Here is a 25,011-nt window from a genome sequence, read left to right as displayed (position 1 = left end):
CTGGTTGTAGGCCTACTAGCCAAAATTACATTAAGTTTACCTATTGTGACTGGTGCCCCAATCATTGTTTGCTTAGCAAAATAATTTGTCAAGTAGTTTTTTCTGCCTAACAGCTTCATGAAATTGGGCCTCTGGGCTTCAAACCCTTGCCCCCAATGCCATGGGCCCAATTTCATAAAGCCTGTAAGCACAAAACCTTGCTAAGCACAGACAAAAATATTTCTTAACGGGAACTGGCTACCTGCCAATATCTGTAAAGTTTACATTGTTACAACTGTTGCCCCACTCATTTTGTGCTTAGCAATGAAATTAGCTAAGCAGTATTTGATGCTTATAATTAGGCTCAGGTATTATATAGGACAATACAGCAGTATTTATTTTGAATCACTTAAAATTTAGAAATATGGACTTCATGATAACACATTATTCAACACAGTAAAATGATGCCATTGAAACTGTATGGTATTTTATGATACATTTTCTTCTTTCATCAGCAAGCTTTAATATTTCACACACATAAAATCCATCTATTTGATGATTAGTCAGAAGAAGAGTAGGAGGGTTGGGTTTGGTATAAAGTCTAGTTTAGGTATCTAGTAATTGGACCCCTTAAAGCATTTTGGTTTTGTTTTGGTGAAGTACATACTTCAAAGGAAATTGACAAATTGTACTTAAGGCAAACTCTACAAGGAGAGTATTTCAGACTTTTCTGCGAAAAAAAACCTTGGACACTATTGGTAATTACTCAAAATAATTATTAGCATAAAACCTTACTTGGTAACGAGTAAAGGGGAGAGGTTGATGGAATAAAACAAAGTGAGAAATGGCTCCCTCTAAAGTGACGTAGTATTCGAGAAAGAAGTAATTTTCCATGAATTTGATTTCGAGACCTCAGATTTAGAATTTGAGGTCATTGTTATTTCGCAACTTCGACGACCAGCTAAGCTCAAATTTTCACAGGTTTGTTATTTAATGCATATGTTGAGATACACCAAGAGAGAAGATTGGCCTTAGACAATTACCAATAGTGTCTACTGCCTTTAACGGAAAATAACATGGAATAAATACGTAACATTTATAAGAACATGAAACTTATTAATACAAAGTTAGAACATATTTAATATGTTACCTTACCATTTTAATACTTTCAAAAGCTGTAAAGAATAAAACTAAATTTTACAGGATCAATACATTAATTCCTAATACTACCGCTCAGTTACCTTCAAAAGTTAACCCCAAATGTTGTTAAGCTTTGGCATAACAAAACAAGCAATCTCAAAAAATACATCATAGTGGAAAATTGTTGTGTTATTGCATGTGTCTCTGCACCCAACACTTACCCCAAAACTTTGTATACACATTTCCGTGTGAAGCACCCAAGTCTTTAAAGGCAGTGGACACTATTGACAACTACTCAAGATAATTGTTAGCATAAAAACATACTTGGTAATGAGCAATGTGAGAAACAGCTCCCTCCGAAGTAACATAGTATTTGAGAAAGAGGTATGTTCTCACTCAACTAATAAAAAGACAGGCATCTGAAAGCACACAAATTTGTGCAACAAGGGTGTTTTTTCTGAACAAAGACCTTGACAAACAAGCACTGTACGTATTTAAGATTAGGTGCAATCACTTTAACTGTTAGCCGCTTTTCACTTCCAGAGTTTAAGCAATAAGTGGTTTAAATATAATACTGTTTAAAAACATTTTCATAATAAAGCACCCTTATTTTTTTTAGCATTTTGCCTCCTCATCTTGCACACGTTCAAAACCACAGTGGGTGATATTGAAAAGTCAAACAGTAGGAGGGTTGACTGTATATTGTGTAGATGTAGCATATTGCAGGCTAGCATAGTGCGTCTACCATTCAAACCCAAAGTGGTTATTTTCAAATGACGCAACATAAGAGGATTGATATGTCAATATGATATATCATTTCACAATTTTCCAGCGAGACTTTTTAATTAAAATTAGTTTAAGTCACTTTTTAAAATTTAAAATGCAGGTGTAGGCCTATTACACCCTTTATGAAATACTTATAAATAAATAGCCGCTCTCCCCTGTCCCTCGCAGTTATGATTTCGACGCAGCTGCCTCACTCCCCCCTCCCCTTCCCCTCCCCAAACTGCCAGGTTTAAGCCACCAATCATACTTCCGTCTACCTAAAAATCGTATACATTCTCGGACGATTTGAGTTAAATAATTAGCAAAAACCAAATGTATCATACAGTTAAAATATTTAAAATTTAGACTCGATCTGCAGCATTTTGAGTTGCATAATAATATTTCTGCTCCTGTTCCAGCTTTTTGTTAAGGTTTGTTGTTTTGTTTGTTTGTTTGTTTGTTTGTTAAGATGATCTTCCCGCCCAGGGAACTTGCCAAACTCCAGCAGGGGATATAAACACCAAGCTAGCAACAGCCAATCTCTCTCAAACCAATATACCGTATTGAATAACCCCTATTTTGCTATGAAAGTCGCCATCTTGTAGGGCAAACCGTCTGCGCGTCCAAACGCGTACATCAATGAAGCACGCAGCGCGCAGCATTCCCGGTTTGATTTATACGGCACATGCACACACACACACACACACACACACGCACAGACGCCATCTTGTAGGTCAGATATTTGAACGGTGACGTCATATTCAATACGGTCTTTATTGGTTAAACGCCTACGAGTATGAATTGCACAAATCAAATTGTGATTCAGTCACTAGACAACAATACTTATTCTTGTGAAGTCAGCACTTACACACAGCTTGGGGATTCGAACAAAACTAATAACCAATGCATTTAACTTCTATTTAACCATTAATGCTTCACTCTTACCAGGAATACACATGACCTGACCATTGCATAAGGTCCCTGTCTGCCTACTGCCTTGGTTGGGTATACGATGGTTCTTTGAAGAAAACCAAATTATAGAAGGCCAGAGTAAATAAATAGCAAAATATTTCATAAGAATATTTCCGTTTGCTGGTATTTTGCTGAGATATAGCGATACATTTTAAACAGATCCAACGTTAAATTTCAACAACCTTTCAAGGAAACCTTCTGGCCACTGTTCAATCTAGGAGTGCTGTCATGTCATGTCCGCAGTATGACCATTGTTACAAGACCTGCGTTGGAGAGGAAAAATAAAAATGAAAACATTAAGACAAATTAGTATCGTCAATAAAGATAAGAATATAATATAAATTGATGTAAAAAGTATGCAGGTTTTCTGATTGGCAGATTTTATAACACGCATCACAAAAGAACAAAAACGCTGTTATGAAAATACAAACAGTACGACAGACACAATCAATTTCATACTTTCAGAGAGGTTTGACCAAACAGCTTCAAAATACAAAGCAAGTTAGGGATCTAGTCAATCATAGAGCTGCCAAAATTTGCATCTCGCAATCACAGAGATTCTGTACAACAATCACGGAGGCGGCTAGATTTTCTTTCGTCATAACAGGGATAAAGTGACAATAATCAGGGAGATTGTGTACAATTTGTTCATCTGACCATGGAAAGATTGCTTTATTTTCAGGGGGAACTTCATGCATGTTCAGGGAGAGTTTGCAGATCTGCATTTTTCTTTTTTTCAGTGCTAGTGCAGCCTTCGAGACTGAGGATAGTCACACTGCAAGACACACTGGGCGTATCCCTTCTCTCTGCGATAATTGTGTATTGGTGTCTTTTACGTGTGCTGATAGTTTTTATTACAACACACAGGACCTACAGCTTTACGTCCCATCCGAATGAAGATGCATGATCATTGATGGTTAAGTGTCATGTTTCAGGACACAAGTGTCACGCTTGGGACCCGAACCCACACTGAGGATAGTCACACTGCAACATACACCGGGCGTACCCCTTCTCTCTGCGATAATTGTGTGTCTTTTACGTGCATTGATAGTTTTTATTACAACACACAGGACCTACAGCTTTACGTCCCATCCCGATGACGATGCATGATGGTTAAGTGTCATGTTTCAAGACACAAGTGTCACGATTGGGACCCGAACCCACACTCTGCCGATCAAATACAGCAGACTTTGAGTTCAGTCCTCTTAACAATAGCTCTGTGGGGTCAAACTAAGTAAGATTTACCTAAGACATAGGCGGCTATAAGTTTTTGGTTAACCGTCAAATGTAGATAGACTGGAAGACTGGTTTCGGCCTCTCCGTGCAAAGGTAATAAAAGAGCTGCAATGCAAGCTATGGCTAATAGTACAATCGTAGGTCCTGGGGCGACAGATCGTTGTCTGGCAACTGCAAGGAAACAAAAGGACATATTTTCTGTAAGTTTAGAGTTTAAATTTAACACACCTTTATATAACAAGACTCAGTTTGTGTACAGGGATAACCAGTAGGCACCAAACGTGATAGGAAGGCAGCCAACGCGGTAGGTTGGTACCCAACAGGGCAACCCAATAATTATATGCATTAAATAACAAACCTGTTGAAATATTTGACTCAATTGGTCATCCGATTTGCAATACAATGAAAGAAGAAAACACCCTTGTTGCACAAATTTGTGCGATTTCAGATGCCTTTTAAAAGGCTTCAGGTATTTTTAAATTGAGTGAGAAATTACCTCTTGTTCAATATAACTGTGTTACTTCAGAGGGAGCTGTTTCTTACAATGTTTCATACTATCAACAGCTCTCCATTGCTCGTTTCCAAGTAATTTTTTATGCTAACAACTATTTTGAGTAGTACAATCAGTGTCCAGGGGTGGATTTCACAAAGAGTTAGGACAAATCTTATCTCGAGTTAGGACCAGGTTTTCATCCTAACTTAGGACTATCCATGCAATTTGTATATCTCCTAGGTTAGTCCTAAGTTAGGACTAGTCCTAACTCTTTGTGAAATCGACCCCTGTGCCTTTTAATGAACTTGATGACATACCGGCTGTAAAAGGTGCAGTAGATGAACTCCCCCTCCTTGATGATGAAGGGTCCTGAGACTCCCTCCCCTGGCCCTCAGAAGTCGGTAGGAGGATGGCTTGTATATCTCTACTTCCTATAGGTTCACGTTGGCCATGCTCGTACAAATTCAGACGAAACTTGTCCTTGACCCCATATGAGGACTCCTGGATGTCCTTGTGTCTTACAACACTGAAAAGTAATAATAGTTAAAACTAGTTCTTATAATGAAGGATTTGAAACTTTACGTGGTGAAAGTAAGAGAGGTTTGTGAGTATCTCTTTTTGAGTAGTATTGATTCTGAAAAGAACCAGTGGTTACTGACTCACACTTCGATAAGTACGGTCTGATCGTCTTCATGAGAATGATCAGAGCATACTGGTCAAAACATAGAGTCGATAACCACCAGTTCTTTTCAGAACTAACACTACTCAAAAAGAGATACTTTTTCACATGGTGTTACCGTAAACATAGTTCTTATTATAGCGTGATCGATTAACATTATTAAGGATCTACAGCAAGGCTGAAGGCTCGGTCCCACTGTAGCAAATAGGCATGTGCGTATTCTGCGTGGAACAATTCAATCAGTAGAATGCGTTCTCTCTGCGTCGTGATCGTTATCGTTTTCGTTATCGCTGCAGTGTGACTTGGCCTTAAAGGATTTAGGTACCTTTTCAAAATGTCCATAGATTTACATTAAACTTACACAGTTTGAAGATAATGATAGTGGAATGCTTCCCTTCAAATATTACTTACTGAGGTGCTGTAGTTTTTGAGAAATGAGTAAAACAATGTCATGAAAATACGTTTGTAAATGAATAAAATAATTTTATGCTCATGAGACGAAAACTATTTTCATGACATTGTTTTACTCATTTCCCAAAAACTACAGCACCTCAGCACGTAATATTTTCAGGGAAGCTTTCTACTATCATTATCTTCAAACTGTGTAAGTTTAGTGTAAATCTGTGGACATTGTGCTTTTTTGTCCTACAAAAGTTACAAAGACCCTTTAAGAGCTGCATCAGAATAACCAACGAAAACACTGACTGGTTTTTGTGCGGCAGGGTTGCCTGATATCCCCTGACTTGTTCAACTTCTTCCTGGAGAGTATCCTGACAGAGGCTTTTGCTGAGTGTGACAAGTTTGGGATAAATGTAGACGGGTGCAGACTGCAGGACCTACACTTTGCAGACGACATCGCTGTGAAACCAGCAATTTCATGGCTCTGCTTACCGATGAATTCTGTGCTTACCATCACCATTCTCCGCTTGTAGGGCAAGCACCAAATTTCTGCGCTAGCTGTGCAAGTAAAGAATGCCTACATGTAGTATGGTGTAGTACGCAGCCACACAAGCCAACATTACCTGCTAACCTATGAAATACAGTTGACGTAAGCGCAGAATTCCCTGCTTCTGCAAGCGCCGATTCTTTGCTTTACGGTAAGCAGAGCCATGAAATTGGGCCCAGGATTCGAACCCACATCCTTGAGTTACCAGTTAATATAAAAATAAGAAGGGGCCTACATATTTACACATGTTTTAATCATTGTGACAATGGTAATGAGAAACAGGGACCAAGTTAAAACTTACACATCCACACAGCATCCTGGGCGGATTGTTCCCTCAGAGTCGATCACGGCATACTTGCGAGGTGTTGTACAAAGAACTGCAATAAATCAAAATCATAAAGTTGTAAATGAGCATTCGATGACAATTTGGTCTTTTATTTATACTCCTTACATAGCCTGAACATCTGACATCTGACATCCTTAAATCCTTTCAAAACGAATTTTACTTTTGTGCCTGCGGGAAACAATATGCCGGAATGCATCTTGGGAATTAAACATTGGTTGCGAATAGTATCGAAGTAAGAACTATTTGAGGCACGACAACTCGAGTAGTAAATTTTACTAGGCACCCAAAGGCCTTGATTAAACGTCTGAATTGTATTTGAAATTTATATCTTACGGTGAGCAGATATGAGAAAGGAGGGGGAGGTATTGGAAGGAAAGGAGAAAGCGTCTAATTTACCGAAAGCTTCCAACTTACCCTTGAATTTTAGCGTAAACTCATAGGGGTTGTAAACCGTTAAGACCTGCTTGTGAGAACTACGATCATCGACGTAATACACTATCTCAGTAGGAAAGACGAAGACCGGTAGTTTACCATCCACCAAGCGAGGGCGCCTGTCTAGCTGCATAGAGCTTGGATAATGCGTAGACTTGAAACTTCACCTTAACCTGGTTGGAGCAAAAAGGATTTTGTCATTAAGCGTTTTTATTATTTGAAAGTTTGAAATGGCGATTCATTCTACTACTAGCTACTTCCGCCATCGTCTCCATGTTCTTGGAGATGATAGTGGAACAAACCTCATAATCATAGGAGAATACCTACACATGAATTACTTTGTTATTAAATCCTTTAGAAAATGGAAGTACACATTGTTAGATATTTTAATGATGTCGGCTTTGTTTTGACTGTGTGTGTGCAGTCACCGAGAGTCAGACAAATCCACAGATACTCTGGTCCTACTGCCTGACTGCTTGTGCACAACAAGAAGTGTGTAACTAAAAGTGTGTGCACCTGACCGATTGACCTCCACAATCAACAAAATAACAAAAGATCTAGGGGTTCAACAAAATGTCAACATCACGACCCTTTGGCCTTGTACTTTTTTTGCAACTGGCTGATCCGACTAAATACATAGTACTCACCCTGAACTTAACAAACACAAAATGAGGGTGCCCAAAATGATATCACAGATAATAACCAAGTAAAATAAATATTACAAATCAGTACAGAGATGTCAATTTTCACTCTTACCACCAAGGTCTCATCAGTGAAGTAAAGTCTGACATTGACAATACATCCCATTTCCCACACACAAAGTACAGATTCATTTTGACTTTCTTTTGGGGTGTCACAATAAATAAAACACTCACTTTCCCAGTCAGTAACTTACCAATTCTACTTGATTACGTCGTCTCAGTTAAAACTCAGTACCGTCATTCTAGACAGGAAATATCACACTCAACAAAAAGATCATAAACAAAAGACGATTGAAGGACAACAAGCACGACAGACTGAGAGAGGGAGTAATCCAGTGACGATCAGAGTTCATGATACGACGACGTCAACAGACAGTTCGACAACAAAAACAACCAACTAGTTTAAAGGGCGCCCTCCTTTGACAGCTTTATATAATAACTTCGGAGTGACGTCAGTCATTAAGGGGGCGACCATGAGCATTCGGGCAACTTAAAGAATTACACATGAGTCTCACATGCAAAAATTACATACTGAGTGCAAATCTGACAATTGTCTGTAAAAAAGTTGCCTGCAAAAAGTGCCCCCATGGAGCGTGACGTCGGAAATAACAGGAAGGCGTGAAGGACAACATAAACGAACAGTTGTAATGAGTAATTCTAAAAAAAATTCTTTGCTATTCGAAACTTGTTCGAAGAGGAGACACTGAACACTATAAATTGTACTGACAATATTTTTTGCATAAAAAGTTTCTTGGTTACGGATAACTTATAATGGAGAGAGCTGTGTTTTAATACGAAACTAACCTAGAAGCCGAAACTAATTATAATACAATAAACTTCGAACTTCACTCTCGAAGGTGTTCCTAACAAGATTGATTACACCTATTACAGCTGACAGCTAAAGGCGAGTCCTAATAAATTAAACTTTAGTAACGCTTAAAGGCACTGAGTACTATTGGTAATTGAATTACTCAAAATAATTGTTAGTAAAAAAACTTAAAAAGTAACAAGCAATAGAGAGCCAAGTTGATAGTATAATACATTGTGAAAAGTGGCTTCCTCTGAAGTAACACACCTTCGTCTCAATCAAAATAGTAAAAGCAGGCCTAAAGCCTAGCTGTTAATTTGTAAGGCATCTGAAAGCATGCAAATTAATTTGCAACAAGTGTGTCTTTTCTTTAATGGTTCTTACTCTTGAAACTTTAATGACCAACATTCAAAATTATACAGAATATTGTTATATTAAGGGATAGTATGCCTACACCAAGTGAGAATACCGGTCTTTGACTACGGTGTCGACCAGTGCCTTTAATTGAACTTCTGTTTGTGAAGTTCCAGTGAAGATCGGCAGACCACTCACAGGTAAAAAGGTGCTTCCTCTGATGAATGCAAAGAACAGGAATTGTTTTTTCTCACCGGGGTTCAAAATGTCATCTCTATAACTTATTTGACCTCCCTCTCCTGCCAACAAGGCAATTAAAGCCATTATACACTTTCGGTAAACAGTATTGTCGAAGTCCCACACTTCGTGTATCGCAACTTATAATTATATAAAATAATAAACCTGTGAAAATTTAGGCTCAATCGATCATCGGAGAGACGGGAGAAAATAACGGGAAAACCCACCCTGGTTTCCGCACGTTTCGCCGTGTCATGACATGTGTTTAAAATAAATCCGTTATTCTCGATATCGAGAATTGATATAGTTTTTAATGTTTTCTCAAAAAGTAAAGCATTTCATGGAATAATATTTCAGGAGAGGTCTTTCACCATTACCTTCTGTAAACCCTGTAAGATATTTGCAAATCTGTGAACTTGTACCGAAAGTGTAGAAATCCACTGCTCTAACAAGCCATGCCTCTATCCATCCTGGATTGGATTGTTCAGCCAGAAGGCGCTTATATCTCAAAACTAACTTCCATAATAACTGTTTGCGCAATAACTAAAATTGGCCCTCGAGACAGACAGATGATAACAACAACAGCAAAAAAATGCAGTAAGGCTACTATAGGATTGTATTTTGTTGTTTTTTATTTATTGTCACGAGAGAGAAACAATTAGCAAGTTTATTTTTGTCTCACGGAAAATTGCATTTTGTGTTGTTGTTGCTGTTGTTGTTCCTGCTGTTGTTGGAGTTACTCGTCCTTACCTTCGACTCGCCTTAGTTTTTTTTAATACCTCCTGTAGACTTTTGTCACGACGCCGTCACCATCTTGGTCATGTTCCCTGTTTCCATAAATGAATGCTAACATTCATTGCGCATGGCACCAGACTATTATTTTGTCCAGCCTCAGTTTGGTTACAATGAGTTGGAATGGAGTAAAATCAAGATGACCACACCGTGAAAAAAGGTCTTTAGGACATAGTCCTAAGTTAGAACTACTTTTCATCCCGAAACCGACTACATACGGGCTTAACTTTTATGAAAGCTTCGCCAGTTAGACTCGGATAATAATGTCAAAAATGAATGATCATGCCCCGAAGTGACAAGTTGCAAAACCAGATTGTAGTTTTGAAATTTCCATGAAAGGAACTCAAGTTTGGAACATTAATTCTGAACACATTTTCTAAGGTAGTAATAGATGAACCATAATACGCTGTCAATGGGCGTAGCTCATCATTGGCACCGAACCATTATGGCATCCGCCGATGAGCAGTATGCTCCCATTTCCTACATCATGGAGGATCATGCTCAGCCTAACTCAAGTTCCCCCCCCCCCGAGTATAATCCTCTAAGAGGAAAGACATTAAATTGTTTGTTAAGATCAAGGTTAATTCGAATTATGGATCATCTTGCAGCCGCGGAATAGGTACTGTGTGCTATAGACCTTTTTCATGCTGCCTCCATCTTGGTAATGATCCTTGTTCCGAATAACAATAATGAATGCTAATAATCATTATGCAAATAGAAACCAGACTATTTTTTAACCCAGCCTCGGTTTGGTTACATTGTTATCAATGGGGAAAATGAAGATGGCTAGACACCATAGTAAAGGACTATTGGTAACTACCCAAGTTACAAAATGCATACAAAACTTAAGCTTGGTAAAACGAGCAATGGATAGCTGTTGAATTTATTAAACACTGTGAGAAAATGGTTCGCTCTGAAGAACGTATAGTTTTAATATCTCTCACTCAAATATTAAATTACTTCCAGCCTGAAGCCTTTTAGGCATCTGAAAGTGGAAGCACACATATTATTTTGAGCAACAAGGGTGATTTTGTCTGTTTTGCTCATCACTCTCTTGCAACTTCGATGACCAATAAAGAGTAAAATTGTTCGTTGTTTTATGCTTTATTGGGAAACACTAAAAAGCATAATGGTCCTGGCACAGAAGTGAATGCAGTGCTCACCATTGTACTATTATAGGTGGCGCTTTAAAGGAATATTATTAGTTATCAAGCTAGGTCAAAGGTGAAACTAAAACTTCTCAGAAATCACAACCCCTTTTACAGCTCATCCTTTATTCCTTTTTCAATGGGCGAGACGCAAATGTCTTATTTTTATACCCCGCCCAGTCCCCCTGCCTAACCCACCCCGTCCCTACAACAATTGAACAACTGGTTACACTAGATTACAAAGCCATGCTTTTGCAATTAAAAACAAACGCAGCTTCAATTTAGTGACTGATTTTGATTAGCTAACTTTACAGGAGTTACACAAAAACTGTGCAGTTTGCGATAATTGCCGAAAATTGGCTGATAAAGGCGCATCGATCAATCAGTAGTCATTGCGATTCCTGGCCAATTACATCGTTCCAGAAATCTGCCCTTTAAGGGGTGGAGCCAGAGTGGATCAGAGTGGGGGAGCTTTGAACCAGATGCATCTTGTGAAGACCCTGTAAGTGTAAGCGAAACTAATAATTATTGTTAATAAGAACATTGAGCCGAAGATTGGTGCCCTTGCACAAATACTGTAGCCTGAGATGCGCGTGTTGGTACACCGGCTGTAACCTCGCTATAACGTGGAGGGATTCTACGGTCTTGTGAAACTATGTGTTTTCTAAGCAAGCAAATGTTTAGCTGAAACTTTCACAGTTTACTTTTTGATAGTGTTTTTCTGTATAGTTATGCTTATCACTCAGCAATTACGTAAACAAAAGTGACGACCTTGCAGCATGGTTTGATTTATAAGTACGCATGAACTACTGCCCCTTTAACTTCAGATAGAATTTTGGGGTATCCAGGTTTATTTGCCTAACAAGTGATGAACCTATATACCTATAAAGTGAGTGCATGGTTTGATGAACAATGTACGCCTGGAATGCCCCTTTAATTTTAGTCAGAATTTTGGGAACCAAAACAGGTTGGTTGCCTAATGAGTCAACAGTGTTGGGGCCGCGGATGTGATAGCATTTACCTATAGCCTAACAATCCCCAGGCTACCCAACCTATATAAAGGAAACGAATTGTTTTCTGTCTAATTAGACTCAGCCTTCCACACAAACAGTTCGTAGTAAAAAGTCTCAGGACATAGACACCAATTGATGTGTCACTAAACTGCAGACAGTTAAATTACTCACTCCGCAGACGCCATGTAAAGAAGACTAGTCCCAGAAGTGAGCATTTATAGAGCTCAAGGATCCACCGTGAACTTTGACCCCAAAGTGGAAATGTGAACTTGTACACATGTCTGCGACCAGTTTATAAAACAGAGCAGTGCTTCCGCATTTCACTTAAGAACGCGGTAGAGTAACTACACAGTTAAGTTGTCATATGATTTTGTTGAGGGAATGGACAAGTAACGTTGGTTCTTTCGTCTGGACTTTTACAGTTCTGTCAGTCTGCTATAGCAAGAAAGGGTGGATACTGGATAGGTGCGGTGGACGTGTACAAACTTTTATTCGCGACCTTGTTGTAACTCTACTACCTGTTCCTTGTAGGCACACAGTGTACGAGGTTGGCTGGCTACTTGGTAAGTTTTGGTATGGCATTTTGTATTATAGACGTGTAGCAGTTTCTCTAATATAACCACTGACATACAAATACGTATTATGCAGGACTACTTAAGGTGGTTCAATATAATTACCCCAGGCCTCGAGACCTTGGGTTTGGGTTTGGGTTTGAGAAGTGTATTCCTAGACAATAGGAATAAGGAAGGCACATTCTCAAAAGAATGTAACCTGGGCCCAATTTCATAGAGCTGCTAAGCACACAAATTTGCTAAGCATGAAATTTCTTCCCCGATAAAAACAGGATTACCAGCCAAATTACCATTCGTTGCATAGTGCTTGTTACCTTGTATTCAGCTTTTATTTGCTTATCCTGAAAGTCACAGTATTGCATATGCAATAATGTCCGCCGGACGGTTTTGCATATGCAATCGTGTCCGCCCGGACGCTGCTGCATATGCAATTGTGTCCGCCCCGTGCAAAACCATCTTTGCAGTCAATTAAACGCCCTTGGTCGACGGAACATGTTCGCCATTTATTTTCAAGCTAAGTGCAGGTCATGAATGACATGGGAAATGTTCGGCCGTTGGGTATTCGCTGCAATCATAAAGTCCGTGAATATTCATGCTGACGTAGGTTCAGTGCATGCACGCTCGCATACGCGCGCACATACATGTACATGTCCAACGGACACGATTGCATATGCAAAAGTGTCCGGAGCGGACAGTATGCATGGCGGACACAATTGCATCTGACAGGTGATATCGTCATATGTGAATGTTTATGCTGGGAAATTCCAACTTGCGTATTTTGTTTCCGTCGGCCAAGTGCCACTGAACATCTGACAGTTTGTATTTCCTTAAGTGCGCTATCATTATTGTTATAGTATAATGGTAATAAAACCAAAGGCCTCAGAAATGAACTTAATCACTGCAGCCTGATAGAGCAGGAGCCCAGGGGGGTCAGCCTAGCTGGAAAGTTAACCAATGTTCATGTATATAGCAATGATATGAGGAAACTTTTAAACTAGAGTGTTGGCTATGAGAGGCAGAAACAAAGGGGTTTGGGTTGGGGAAGTGTATTCCAAGATAAATATGTATAAACCCCAACAGTATAATCCCCAAAATCTTCCGCGAGTGTTCTTTTGCGTGCACCACTAATCCTAGTACACGGGACCTACGGCTTAATGTCCCACCCGAAGGACAAAACAGTTACAGTTAAGTATCTTGCCCAAGGATACAAGTTTCATGACCGGGACGCGAACCTTTGTCATTGGTTACTCTGTTTATAGTTATAAAAGACCTGAAGACAGTTGGAACATATTGATCGAAACGTCGAGATATCGCCCGACTGTGAACTCGAGACTCATAAAACGTACAGATTATCTTCATGCATGCCTAACCGCAAAAAAGCAAGCACTCGATGGTGTTCGCAGATGGTCAATTTCAAAGCTTGATTTAATTTAATTTCTGTAAAAAACAATTCGTAGAAATCGCGCTTTTTTACCACTGGCTAATAAAGCATCTAATTATAATAATTATTCTATCAAAATACGGTAACAACGACAGGAACGAAAGTTCAGTACAACCAACTCGATACTAAAAACACAGGTGAAACAACCGTGAAAGTATTTTCATTGCTTTTATTTCTGTATTTTTTGTTAAGTTGCTTCCGTGTACAATGCGCGCAACACACCCGCGTCAATCATTTTCACTTTCTCGGTATTATGAGAACTTTCCCCCACTAATTATCCTTACATGCTTTGCCTTAGTCAGTATTAATAAAATCATTCGACCATGAACTAGAGTTGAAAAACCTGTCCTATTAATAGAAACCAAACTTGTTCGTGTAGTAACTTCCTCAAACCAAAGTATTTAAGATTTTTCCAAAATATTTTCACAACACCTTATTAGGCTTGTAATGTACCAAACTCTGCCAACAATATCCGAAGACGATTTGGTTCACGAAAATGACGTGTTCATAGCTTCATAAAGCACTGGATATGTTTGGTAATTACTCAAATTAGCATAAAAACCTACTTGGAAACGAGGATTGGAGAGCTGCTGTTAAAGGGAAGGTACACGTTTGGTAATAACTCAAAACAAATATTAACTTAAAAACTGACTTGGTAACGAGCATTGGAGAGCCGTTGATAAAACATTGTGGGAAACGACTCCCTCTGAAGTAACGTAGTTTTTGAGAGAGAGGTAATTTCTCACTAAAATAATAAAAGACTTCTATAAACTAGAAGCCTTTTACTCCTATCTGAAAGCACACAAACTCGTCCATCAAGGGTGTTTTTTCTTTCATCATTTTCTCGCAACTTCGAAGACCAATTGAGCCCAAATTTTCACAGGTTTGTTATTTTATGCTTATGATGGGATAAACCAAGTGAGAAGACTGGTCTTTAACATTACCAAACCTGTACAGTGCCTTTAATATTAAATTGTATCAAAAGTACCACCACGAAGGATTTATATGGGAAAACAAACATGTACACTTAAAGGCAGTGGACACTATTGGTAATTACTCAAAATAATTATTGGCATAAAACCTTTCTTGGTGACGAGTAATGGGGAGAGGTTGATGGTATAAAACATTGTGAGAAACGGCTCCCTCTGAAGTGCCATAGTTTTCGAGAAAGAAGTAATTTTCCACGAATTTGATTTCGAGACCTCAAGTTTAGAACTTGAGGTCTCGAAATCAACCATCTAAACGCACACAACTTCGTGTGACAAGGGTGTTTATTTCTTTCATTATTATCTCACAACTTTGACGATCGATTGAGCTCAAGTTTTTACAGTTTTTTTATGCATATGTTGAGATACACCAACTGTGAAGGCTAGTCTTTGACAATTACCAATAGTGTCCACTGCCTTTAATAACTGGGTTGAAGCGTTTGATTCACACAAAACAGAGCATAGCATTATGAAACGAAGGAAGTCAAGAAGTTAACCACACCTATGCCTCACACCCTTGTCTAATTAATTGCGTACGGTGCACAGAATAACCTTAACCAATTCAACCACTCCAGGAAATATCAGAGTTAAACACCCACTGATCAAAACAAACCCCCAATCTTTCCCCCAAAACAAAACACGGCCACCTAAAGTGCAAGAAATTACTTAGCCCTCGAAACACACCTAACAACACATGTGTACAATTAGACGTTATAACCGGTTTTTCTCCATACAGCGTCTCTCGACCGCTCTGGCGTTTCAAGATAAGACGACGGTTCCTATAATCGTAGTGAGAACATTAGTGTTTCACATACAAGCATGCTGGCTTGATTTCCCCTTGATGTTATGCTTTCTGCCTTTGTGGAAGGGAAAATGACGTATTACTAGCTCGAGTTTGATCAAACCGATAAAAGACAATGTCATTCTGAATACGTGTCACTCGGGACGGTCTATAATAAGAAATGCAATACACACGAGGGAGTAACATAGCGTGTGATGGGTGTTATAATTAGCAACTGCAAAAGGGGAAACAAAGTCTAAGAATATAATGCAAATACAATTTCTTTTTAAATTCCAACCAGTGCCCAATTTCACAGAGCTGCTCTAGCACAACAAATTGCTAAGCACCACAACATTGGCTTATCAATGGTTACCAGCCAAAAATACCATCCATGTCACATGTACAACTTGTGACTGGTATCGTGCTCGTCTCTGTTAAACGTACAGTTGTTTTAACAACTTAAAAGCATAAAAGCATTATTTTCTGCTCTATGAAATTGGGCCAAATGCACAATTCCATAAAGCCTGGGCTAAAATACATGCTTTAATATCGCTTTACGAAAAAAACAAGTTACCAGCCAAAATGTTGACGTCACAAATTCGCAACGAAATGCATCATTTAAAATGGGCTCAACCCGCCTGCGAAACATTCGCTGCGAGTGCAGCCATTTGACGTCAAAATTCGCCTCACTTTCGCAGGGCTAGGAAGTATGAACCGGGCTTTATACTTAAAACACCATTTTATAGACATTATTTTTATATTTAGAATTCAGACTAACTATTACCGGTCACACCTGTCGTGGCTGGTTTTGTAAACAAATGACGTCATTTTGGTAGTATATTTTTGGATAAGATTATAAGATCTATGCGTTGACGGCAGTAATTCATTTTGGTTTTTGAAAGGTGACCGAAATAGCAAAGATTTGGGAAGCGGTCAACCTTCAAGAAGTTCAGAGCAGGGCTAAAGGGATTTGAAGGTATTGCGTAAGGTACGGGATCCACAGGTGAAGGACTGTTTCAACTCTAAGTTGTCAAGTGGTCAGGCTGCATGGTCTTGCAATAACAAGGTTGGGTTTTTTAAAAAATCCAACTCAGTTACACCATTGCACTGATGTTTATAGCACCCATTTTATAACAATACTTAGGGGCTTTTTATATAGTGCTCATACTATCCGTCACTCAGTAACGCTCAAGGTGCTTCAACATTCTTTTTTTTTCTGCAAGATATTTGGGACTACATAAAATGGTTTACAAGATGCTGTGGCGCAAAATGCTGCCGATCAAACCAGGAACACCGGAGCGAGCCCCTTCTCTTTACGATATTAAGCGCACTGGGTTCTTTTACGTGCGGTTACAAAACACACGGGACCAACAGCTTAACGTCCCATCCGAAGGAAGAAGCATTTGTTACTTGTCTTGCTTAAGGACACAGGTTTCATTACTGGGACTCTAACCCACACTCTGCTGATCAGAAACCCCATAACTTGAGCCCGGTGCTCTTAAACGCTAGACCAGGACACACCACGAGTGATTGCAATAGTCAATTGTAAGATCGATTATACCGGTCAAATTGATTGCACCTGAAATACTTACAATACAAGATTAAATTCGCCAACCCAGACTTCAAATTTGAATTTTTAAAAGGGTGACTAACAAGTTAAAGATCGGCGCCAGTGGGATGCACAGTCGCCTTCTATCGGTGCTCTGTGTTCATATCGCTGTGTTCAATTCAGGAATCAATATGTTGCTTATACATGTGTGCGAGATCACTCCGTCTGGACATAGATCGATGGGGTATATCCTTTGCATGGGGTGGGGCATCAGTGTCGCACCCGGGATCTCCACTTAGCAGACGGGCTCAAATTCTTAACTGGTCGGTCTTTGACTGTTCTTTATTCTACGAAACGAGACACACAAGTCTCGTTTCAGTTGCCCGAGAGAGGGGGTGTTTAGTCACTCTGGAACCACAGCAATCATGTCTCGCAAATTAAATCAAACGGCAAATGCACTTATTGGGGTATTGGCTTCAGAGGGAGCCGTTTCTCACAATGTTTTATACTATCAACAGCTCACCATTGCTGGTTACCAAGTAATTTTTTATGTTAACATCTTGAGTAATTAGTGTCCGGTGCCTTTAAGAGGGGCGAAGAAAAGATGTCTCAAAGGGGCCCATTATTGTTTATAGCCAATCCTTTGTTAGCAACTGCCTATAGAATACACAGTGTGGTGGAATATAGGACGAGGTTGACACACATAGTCCTCTTTCCCGATAGGTCAATAGTTCCTCAACTGACTCAGTTTGCAACTAGTGGCACCTTTTGAACTTCACACAACCGTAGAAGTAGAAAAAATGTAGTTTGCAGTTTATGTTTAGAACACTTCGTTAAAACACAAGCAGCTGCGTCTTAATGTGGACCTGTATGGAGCCAGTGTACCACGAGCACTGACTCAAAGATTCAGGTCGCCTTTTATTCCCTGGAAAATGGAGCTTTAAAGGGATGTAATGATTAGTGTGGATTAAAACCAAACCAAACAAACAAAATGGATACCCGGTATTGAAACACTGTATGCTCTCCTGGCGCTCTGAGCCCAATTTTCTAAAGCTGTTCAACAGAAAACTGCTTGACAACTATAAAAAAGTTAGTCGGGCACCATCCAAAACAATGCAAATTTAACGTAATTTAGGCTGGTAACCTAATTCTGCTAAGCAATACTATTCTGTGTTAAGCGATTGTTTGTGCTTACAGGCTTTATGAATACTTGGTCTCTACTCAGCAGCCAATTTCATAATGCTGCTTGGCGTCATTCATACTTCCTGCGAAGAATAGGAAGCAAATTTTGACGTTCAACTGTTGCGAACAATTTCAAAGACAGTTTTGACCTTCTCCATCAGATGCATGTTATTGTTTTGAAAGTAAGGCGACTATTCCCTTTTATTTACTCATTGCTTGTCAACATTGTTGGCGTTGGGCAGACTTAACACTTAAGTCATGACTAATCCTACGATTATGTATTTAAACACAAAGCCATCAATTAAAACTATTAATGAGATTTACTCTGTCTCCAGAGTGTTGCTTATTTTTTTCAAAACCACAACTGCAAACGATCAACAGTAGAACCCATCGAACAACAGGTGGTCCCATCAATGCACCTGGCAATTGGACCAAAATACGTTCCACAACTGATGACGTCAGATTTAAAGGGTTTGTGTACCTTTTGTGCGACACAAAACACAATGTCCATAGATTTCATATACACGGGTTGAAGATATAGCGATGGTAAAAAGCTTGACTAACAAAATAACTTGCTTTAATAGGTGCTCAGCTGTAGTTTTTTTTTGAGAAATGAGTAAAACAATGAACCACGAAAACAATTTTCGTCCCAGGAGACGAACATTATTAGCATATAAAACTTGTTTTATCTGTACTGGTAATTTACGCGACTCTGAAAACATCGCTCCGTGATTTTTACTTTTTTTTCCTCAAAAACTTAAAGCTGAAAGCTGAAACTTCTACAGGTAAATTATGTTACATACATTCTTCTGTCACAGTGAAGAGTGATCATGAATTGACCAAAAACTTGGCAAAAATGTGTCAAAACCCTTTAAATGCGAAAACCACAAAAATAGGAAGCGCTAATTGTGGCGGATAAAAGAACGAAACAGAACCACACAATTAAGTGGTTCGCTCCAATTGGTCCAGGGTAGCAGATCAGGTCATTGTTTTTGTCTGTGGTTGAACACAAAAAACTTCCTTATCAAGATTGAAGCCTCGCGAGACTGACGCCGAGTCTATTTGGTTTTGGCGGGAACGCAGAAATCTCTGTCTGCCAGGTTTCTAGATTTTTAACGGGAAGTCTTCAACATAGCGTACTCATGTTCAATGTTCAAAGAGCATGACGAGTTGACAGATTGATTTGATGACAGGTTTTAGCAGGGACCTAGAACTGAGCTGAAAGTGGAAGATAGCCTTCTCCAGTCTAATGTGCTTTTCATTTGGTCTGATTCTGAGGTGCATTCTAGGCCCTTTTCGAATGCACGGCTTCGGCTCCACATTCGGCTATGGCTAGCCTGGCCCCGTGGTTGTTTGGACAATATTGCGCGTGCTTTGCATAGGCGTTCAGGGCTTCAGACGAGATTACGGATCGAGCCTGATGAAGCTGAATTCAAAGCCATGGTTTCAAAAAGACCCCTGGAAACATCACATCAACTTTTAGTGAAGGGAACAATAAGACATTTCAGTTTTAGATGTAGGAGGAGAACCTCGGGGGAAAACCCATGCAGCCAGTTTTTTTTTTTTTTTTTTTTTTTTTTGGGGGGGGGGGGGGACACACACTGAAATCCCCATTCCACCCTATGATGTATGTTAATTACGCCCTGACGTAATTGATGTCTGTTAATTACACCTAGACGTAATTGATGCATGTTTTTACGCCTTGAAGTAATTGATGCGTCTTAAATACGTCTTGACGTAATTGATGTCTGTAAGTTACGCCCTGACGTAAATGATGTCTTTTAAAAATTGCTGCATGTGCATTTCTACATAATCACCTTTGATCTCGCATCATTTAACAAGGCTTTCATGGTTCTGGAAATTCACAGTTAAATTTGACCTACATGTGTATACATATAAAGCCAATACTTGTCCTTATCAGGACAGGGAACCAGTTTGGCACCAGCTGTCACCACGGGCTGCATGTGCATTTCAACATAATCACCTTTGACCTTGCATGGCTTTTATGGTTCTGGAGATTCACAGTTAAGTTTGACCTACATGTGTATACATATAAAGCCAATACCTGTCCTTATAAGGACAGGGAACCAGTTTGGAACCAGCTGTCATCACGGGCTGTCCATGCACAATATATCCCGTAAAATCCCTGGTCAAAACATGAGGGAAGTTGCCAATAAGTAACTGGTCACCAAGGTCTAATGCAATAACAAGTTGATCAACAGTATTTAACGATCCACGTACAACCTTTAGTATTAAGGAAGTTATTAATTGCCCCTCGTGAAAGATATCAAAGTTGTGCAGATCGTTCTAATTCTACAGGAGCTCGGTTTCAGAATGCTGTTAAAGGCACTGGACACTATTGGTAATTACTCAAAGTAGTTTTTAGCATAGAATAGTACTCGGTATTAACAAGCAATCGAGAGCTGCTGGTAGTATAAAATAATATATTGACTGCTTCGAGTGTTTGGTTAAAACTACGACTCCCGAGGTGATCCCGGAGCCTTCTATTTTGTGCGGGATCACATTTGTTTTATAACACCCTAACAGACTATTGATCATCTTTGTGCACGTAACGTTCGTCCCGTACGCGCGTTTCAGATACACAATTGCACAACTGATTGGGTTCGAGGTGGGTAAAAAACGTCTGGGTACTGCATGCACGCCGTGTGATAGTCGTCGGACTATCACACGGCAAACGACGCACTATCACATGGCCGCCGTCTAGCAAAACTAAGACATATCATGTGACGCGCTCTAAGCCAATGAAAAGGCAGAATATTTATAAGGGGTGCTTTGATTTAAAACATTGTGAGAAACGGCTCTCTCTGAAGTAAAGTAGTTTTCGTGAAAGACGTAAATTTCTCACTCATATAAAAACAATACTTTAGGCCCGAAGCTCCCTTTTTATGCATGTGAAATCACACACACATTATTATGCAACAAGGGTGTTTTTTCTTTCAATATTCTCTTGCAATATCGATGAACAAGTGAGTCGAAATTTTTCACAGATGTGTTATTTTAAGCATGTTGGGATACACCGATTGAGAATACTGGTCTTATCAAATGACGGTGTTCAGTGCTTAGTATCAAACTTCATTTCCTCAGTGAATAATATCACTCAGCGTTGTTTTCCAGGTTAGCAGGTTTGTTTTTAGCTTGATGGTATGAAAACAAAACAACTAAAAACCCTCTACATTTAAAACATTCGTACAACAATGCTGATTTTCACGACAATGAATTCTAGCCTATTGTACAATCAGAAGACAATAGCCCCTTTAAGCAAGTTCAGTCAAATAATGGCAAGTTCCTGGCGATTTGGTTGCTGAGCACTGGAGAAACAAATTATGTTTTTCTAAGATTGAGGATTGAGTCCCATGAAAGCAATTCTCATGAACTTATCTAGCCCTGCTTGAAAGTCAGCCGGTCTTGCCAGTTGCCATGAGTACGACCAATTTATGTCAGATAGCGAGCTAGAGTTGAACCTTCCGCCGGGGCCTCAGCGCGCTAGCCCCGGGGCTATTTGACAAGGGGTAACGATACTCTGCCGGTGATGACTGGGTGTACCATTGGGACCCCCCGGATTGGGCTGAGCCGAGTCTGTTTCTTATCAACGGGGGGTAGGGGAAACTCCTGGGCATTTCGGAGCCCCCTCCCATCAGTCAGCAGGGCAATTGTGACTGAATTAAAGGGGAGCACCCGCTGATCCATTAAATGCACTGAAGACTATTGGTATTTACTCAAGATAAGTGTTTGCATAAAACATTAATGATAAAGAGCAATGGAGAGTTGTTGATACTATATACAGCATTGTAAGAAACCGCTCTCTCTGAAGTAACGCAGTTTTTGAGAGAGAGGTAATTTCACAGTATGTATCTGCATGCTCCTATAAGAATTGGCAAAGGTCATGGGTAATACATATACTTGTGGATTACCCCAAACTATACAGGCGGTCTAAAACTATAAAGGTGGTCTTACAATAACAACTGCTGCGCCCCGTTAACGGTGAAGTGTCAAAGTAAGGATATTGCAGTTTTTGCCTATGGGTGTTTTGTTTTTATCCAGCGTCAAGTGTCAAACGGCCAAAGGGAATCTATAATGTCCAGGATGATATTTCTACTGACCGCATCGCTGTGATTTATAATTAATAAGCTGATAGTTTAGTCGTCAGTTAAATTGAATTAAAAAAAATACTCCTCCCTGAAGCATCTTAGATGATGGATGCTTGTTGGTTGGTCTTAATCGTGTACATTGAGGGCAACAGTCCGCCATGTTGCCACTCGAGTAAACCTCATTCGTCCAGTTTGAAATCAGGGGGCGTTCCATTTTGCGCACATTCGCTAAAAAAAATTTAGTGGAGCGAGTTGTGCGCCGCCACCGTTGGCGAAAGTTGCCAACCTTAAAGACACTGGACACTATTTGGTAATTGTCAAAGACCAGTCTTCTCACTTGGTGTATCTCATGATATGCATAAAATAACAAACGCATGAAAAATTGAGCTCAATTGGTCGTCGAGGTTGCAAGATAATAGTGACAGAAAAAAACACCCTTGTCACACGAAGTTGTGGTCTTTCAGATGCTTGATTTCAAGACCTAAAATTCTAATTCTGAAGGTCTCGAAATCAAAATCGTGGACAATTACTTCTACGTTACTTCAGAGGGAACCGTTTCTCACAATGTTTTATACTATGACTCGTTTTCAAGTAAGGTTTTATGCCAACAATTATTTTGAAACTACCAATAGTGTCCACTGCCTTTAACGATAACAAAGAACGTTTGCGCCAAGAACGAATGCATTGTTTGCGCTAGTGGAACGCACCCACTCATGTTAGCACACACATTACATTACATAACACTATTTTACCAAGAATTTAAAATTAACTTTGAGGATCGAAAACCGCATGCTCCACACGACTCAACACCTAGTCTATAAAAAAGGAAAACAAATAGGTGATTGATTTTGCAAAAAGGTTAATTTTTAAATATAAACGCATGTTGCCCCCTTTAGACTGCCCCGGATATTAAGGTACCTTATAAATTGTTTAATTACTTCCGCCGAGGTCAATTACCTTTTCCGGTACAAAGGTCAAATGCAAGGTGTATTGAAACGAGACATCTGGTGACCGGAGTCAGAATGATCGCAGGAAGGAATCTTATAAAACTCAAGGGTTCCTGGTTAGTTGCAGGTGTGCACGAGGTGTTTGACCCCTGCTATTTAAACCTATATATAAAAATGTCTGGTTGGTGCATGAGGCTTACCAGGTGGTGGCTGTCCTTAAACATGAACATCTGACGTCACACTTCGAGGCTCGTGAATAACGCCAGATACAAACCTTGAGCCTATGTCAAGTTCTTCCCAAAAATTGTTTTTGACCTCGCATTTTTTTCACATGGGGATTCACAATTAAACCCTACGTACATGAATGCAAATGAAACAGCATATTGAAGAGCAATAAATGCTTCTGCGATCATTTTGCTAACCTTCTCCAACCTGCAGCAAACCTTTTGCAACCCCTTTTGCAACCCTTTTTAACCCTTCTGCAACACTTTATACCACCCTTCCAAAACACGTCTACCACCCCTTTTTAACCCTTCTGCAACTCTTCTGCCACCCTTCCTTCTGCAACCCGTGTACCTTCTGCAACCCTTCTGCAACCATTTGCAACCCTTCTATACCAACCTTCTATCACCCTTCTACCACCCACCTTCAACCCTTCTACCACCCTTCTATCACCCTTCTACCACCCTTCTACCACCCTTCTACCACCCTTCTACCACCCTTCTACCACCCATCTTCAACCCTTCTACCACCCTTCTACCACCCATCTTCAACCCTTCTACCACCCTTCTACCACCCTTCTACCACCCTTCTACCACCCTTCTACCACCCTTCTACCACCCTTCTACCACCCTTCTACCACCCTTCTACCACCCTTCTACCACCCTTCTACCACCCTTCTACCACCCATCTACCACCCTTCTACCACCCTTCTACCACCCATCTTCAACCCTTCTATCACCCTTCTACCACCCTTCTACCACCCTTCTACCACCCTTCTACCACCCTTCTACCACCCTTCTACCACCCTTCTACCACCCATCTTCAACCCTTCTACCACCCTTCTACCACCCTTCTACCACCCTTCTACCACCCTTCTACCACCCTTCTACCACCCTTCTACCACCCATCTTCAACCCTTCTACCACCCTTCTACCACCCATCTTCAACCCTTCTACCACCCTTCTACCACCCTTCTACCACCCTTCTACCACCCATCTTCAACCCTTCTACCACCCTTCTACCACCCTTCTACCACCCTTCTACCACCCTTCTACCACCCATCTTCAACCCTTCTACCACCCTTCTACCACCCTTCTACCACCCTTCTACCACCCATCTTCAACCCTTCTACCACCCTTCTACCACCCATCTTCAACCCTTCTACCACCCTTCTACCACCC

At 40.0% G+C, this 25,011-nt stretch overlaps 2 protein-coding genes across 2 annotated transcripts in view; one reads left to right on the top strand and one right to left on the bottom strand.

The window, feature by feature from the left end:
* Nucleotides 1-909: 909 nt before the first annotated feature.
* On the bottom strand, nucleotides 910-8,054 carry LOC139945455 (motile sperm domain-containing protein 1-like). The gene is made up of 6 exons (XM_071942807.1): nucleotides 7,884-8,054; nucleotides 6,971-7,161; nucleotides 6,512-6,587; nucleotides 4,903-5,111; nucleotides 4,102-4,263; nucleotides 910-3,119 (listed from the first exon to the last, which is right to left on the bottom strand). Exons 2-6 carry the CDS (start codon nucleotides 7,119-7,121, stop codon nucleotides 3,088-3,090), a joined length of 630 nt encoding a protein of 209 aa, XP_071798908.1. The 5' UTR covers nucleotides 7,122-7,161; nucleotides 7,884-8,054; the 3' UTR covers nucleotides 910-3,087.
* Nucleotides 8,055-12,385: 4,331 nt separating this feature from the next.
* The window catches only part of LOC139945055 (glycerophosphodiester phosphodiesterase domain-containing protein 5-like), a 53,900-nt gene continuing 41,274 nt past the window's right edge, over nucleotides 12,386-25,011 (top strand). Inside the window, exon 1 of the mRNA XM_071942311.1 lies at nucleotides 12,386-12,604. The gene's annotated coding sequence lies outside the window, so the exon portion shown is untranslated. The remainder of the gene's footprint in view (nucleotides 12,605-25,011) is intronic.

This window comes from Asterias amurensis, chromosome 12 (assembly GCF_032118995.1).
Source record: "Asterias amurensis chromosome 12, ASM3211899v1".
In the NCBI taxonomy this organism is placed as follows: domain Eukaryota; kingdom Metazoa; phylum Echinodermata; class Asteroidea; order Forcipulatida; family Asteriidae; genus Asterias; species Asterias amurensis.
The sequence above is the reverse complement of the archived record's forward strand: the minus strand, read 5'-3'. Positions and strand labels throughout refer to the sequence as shown.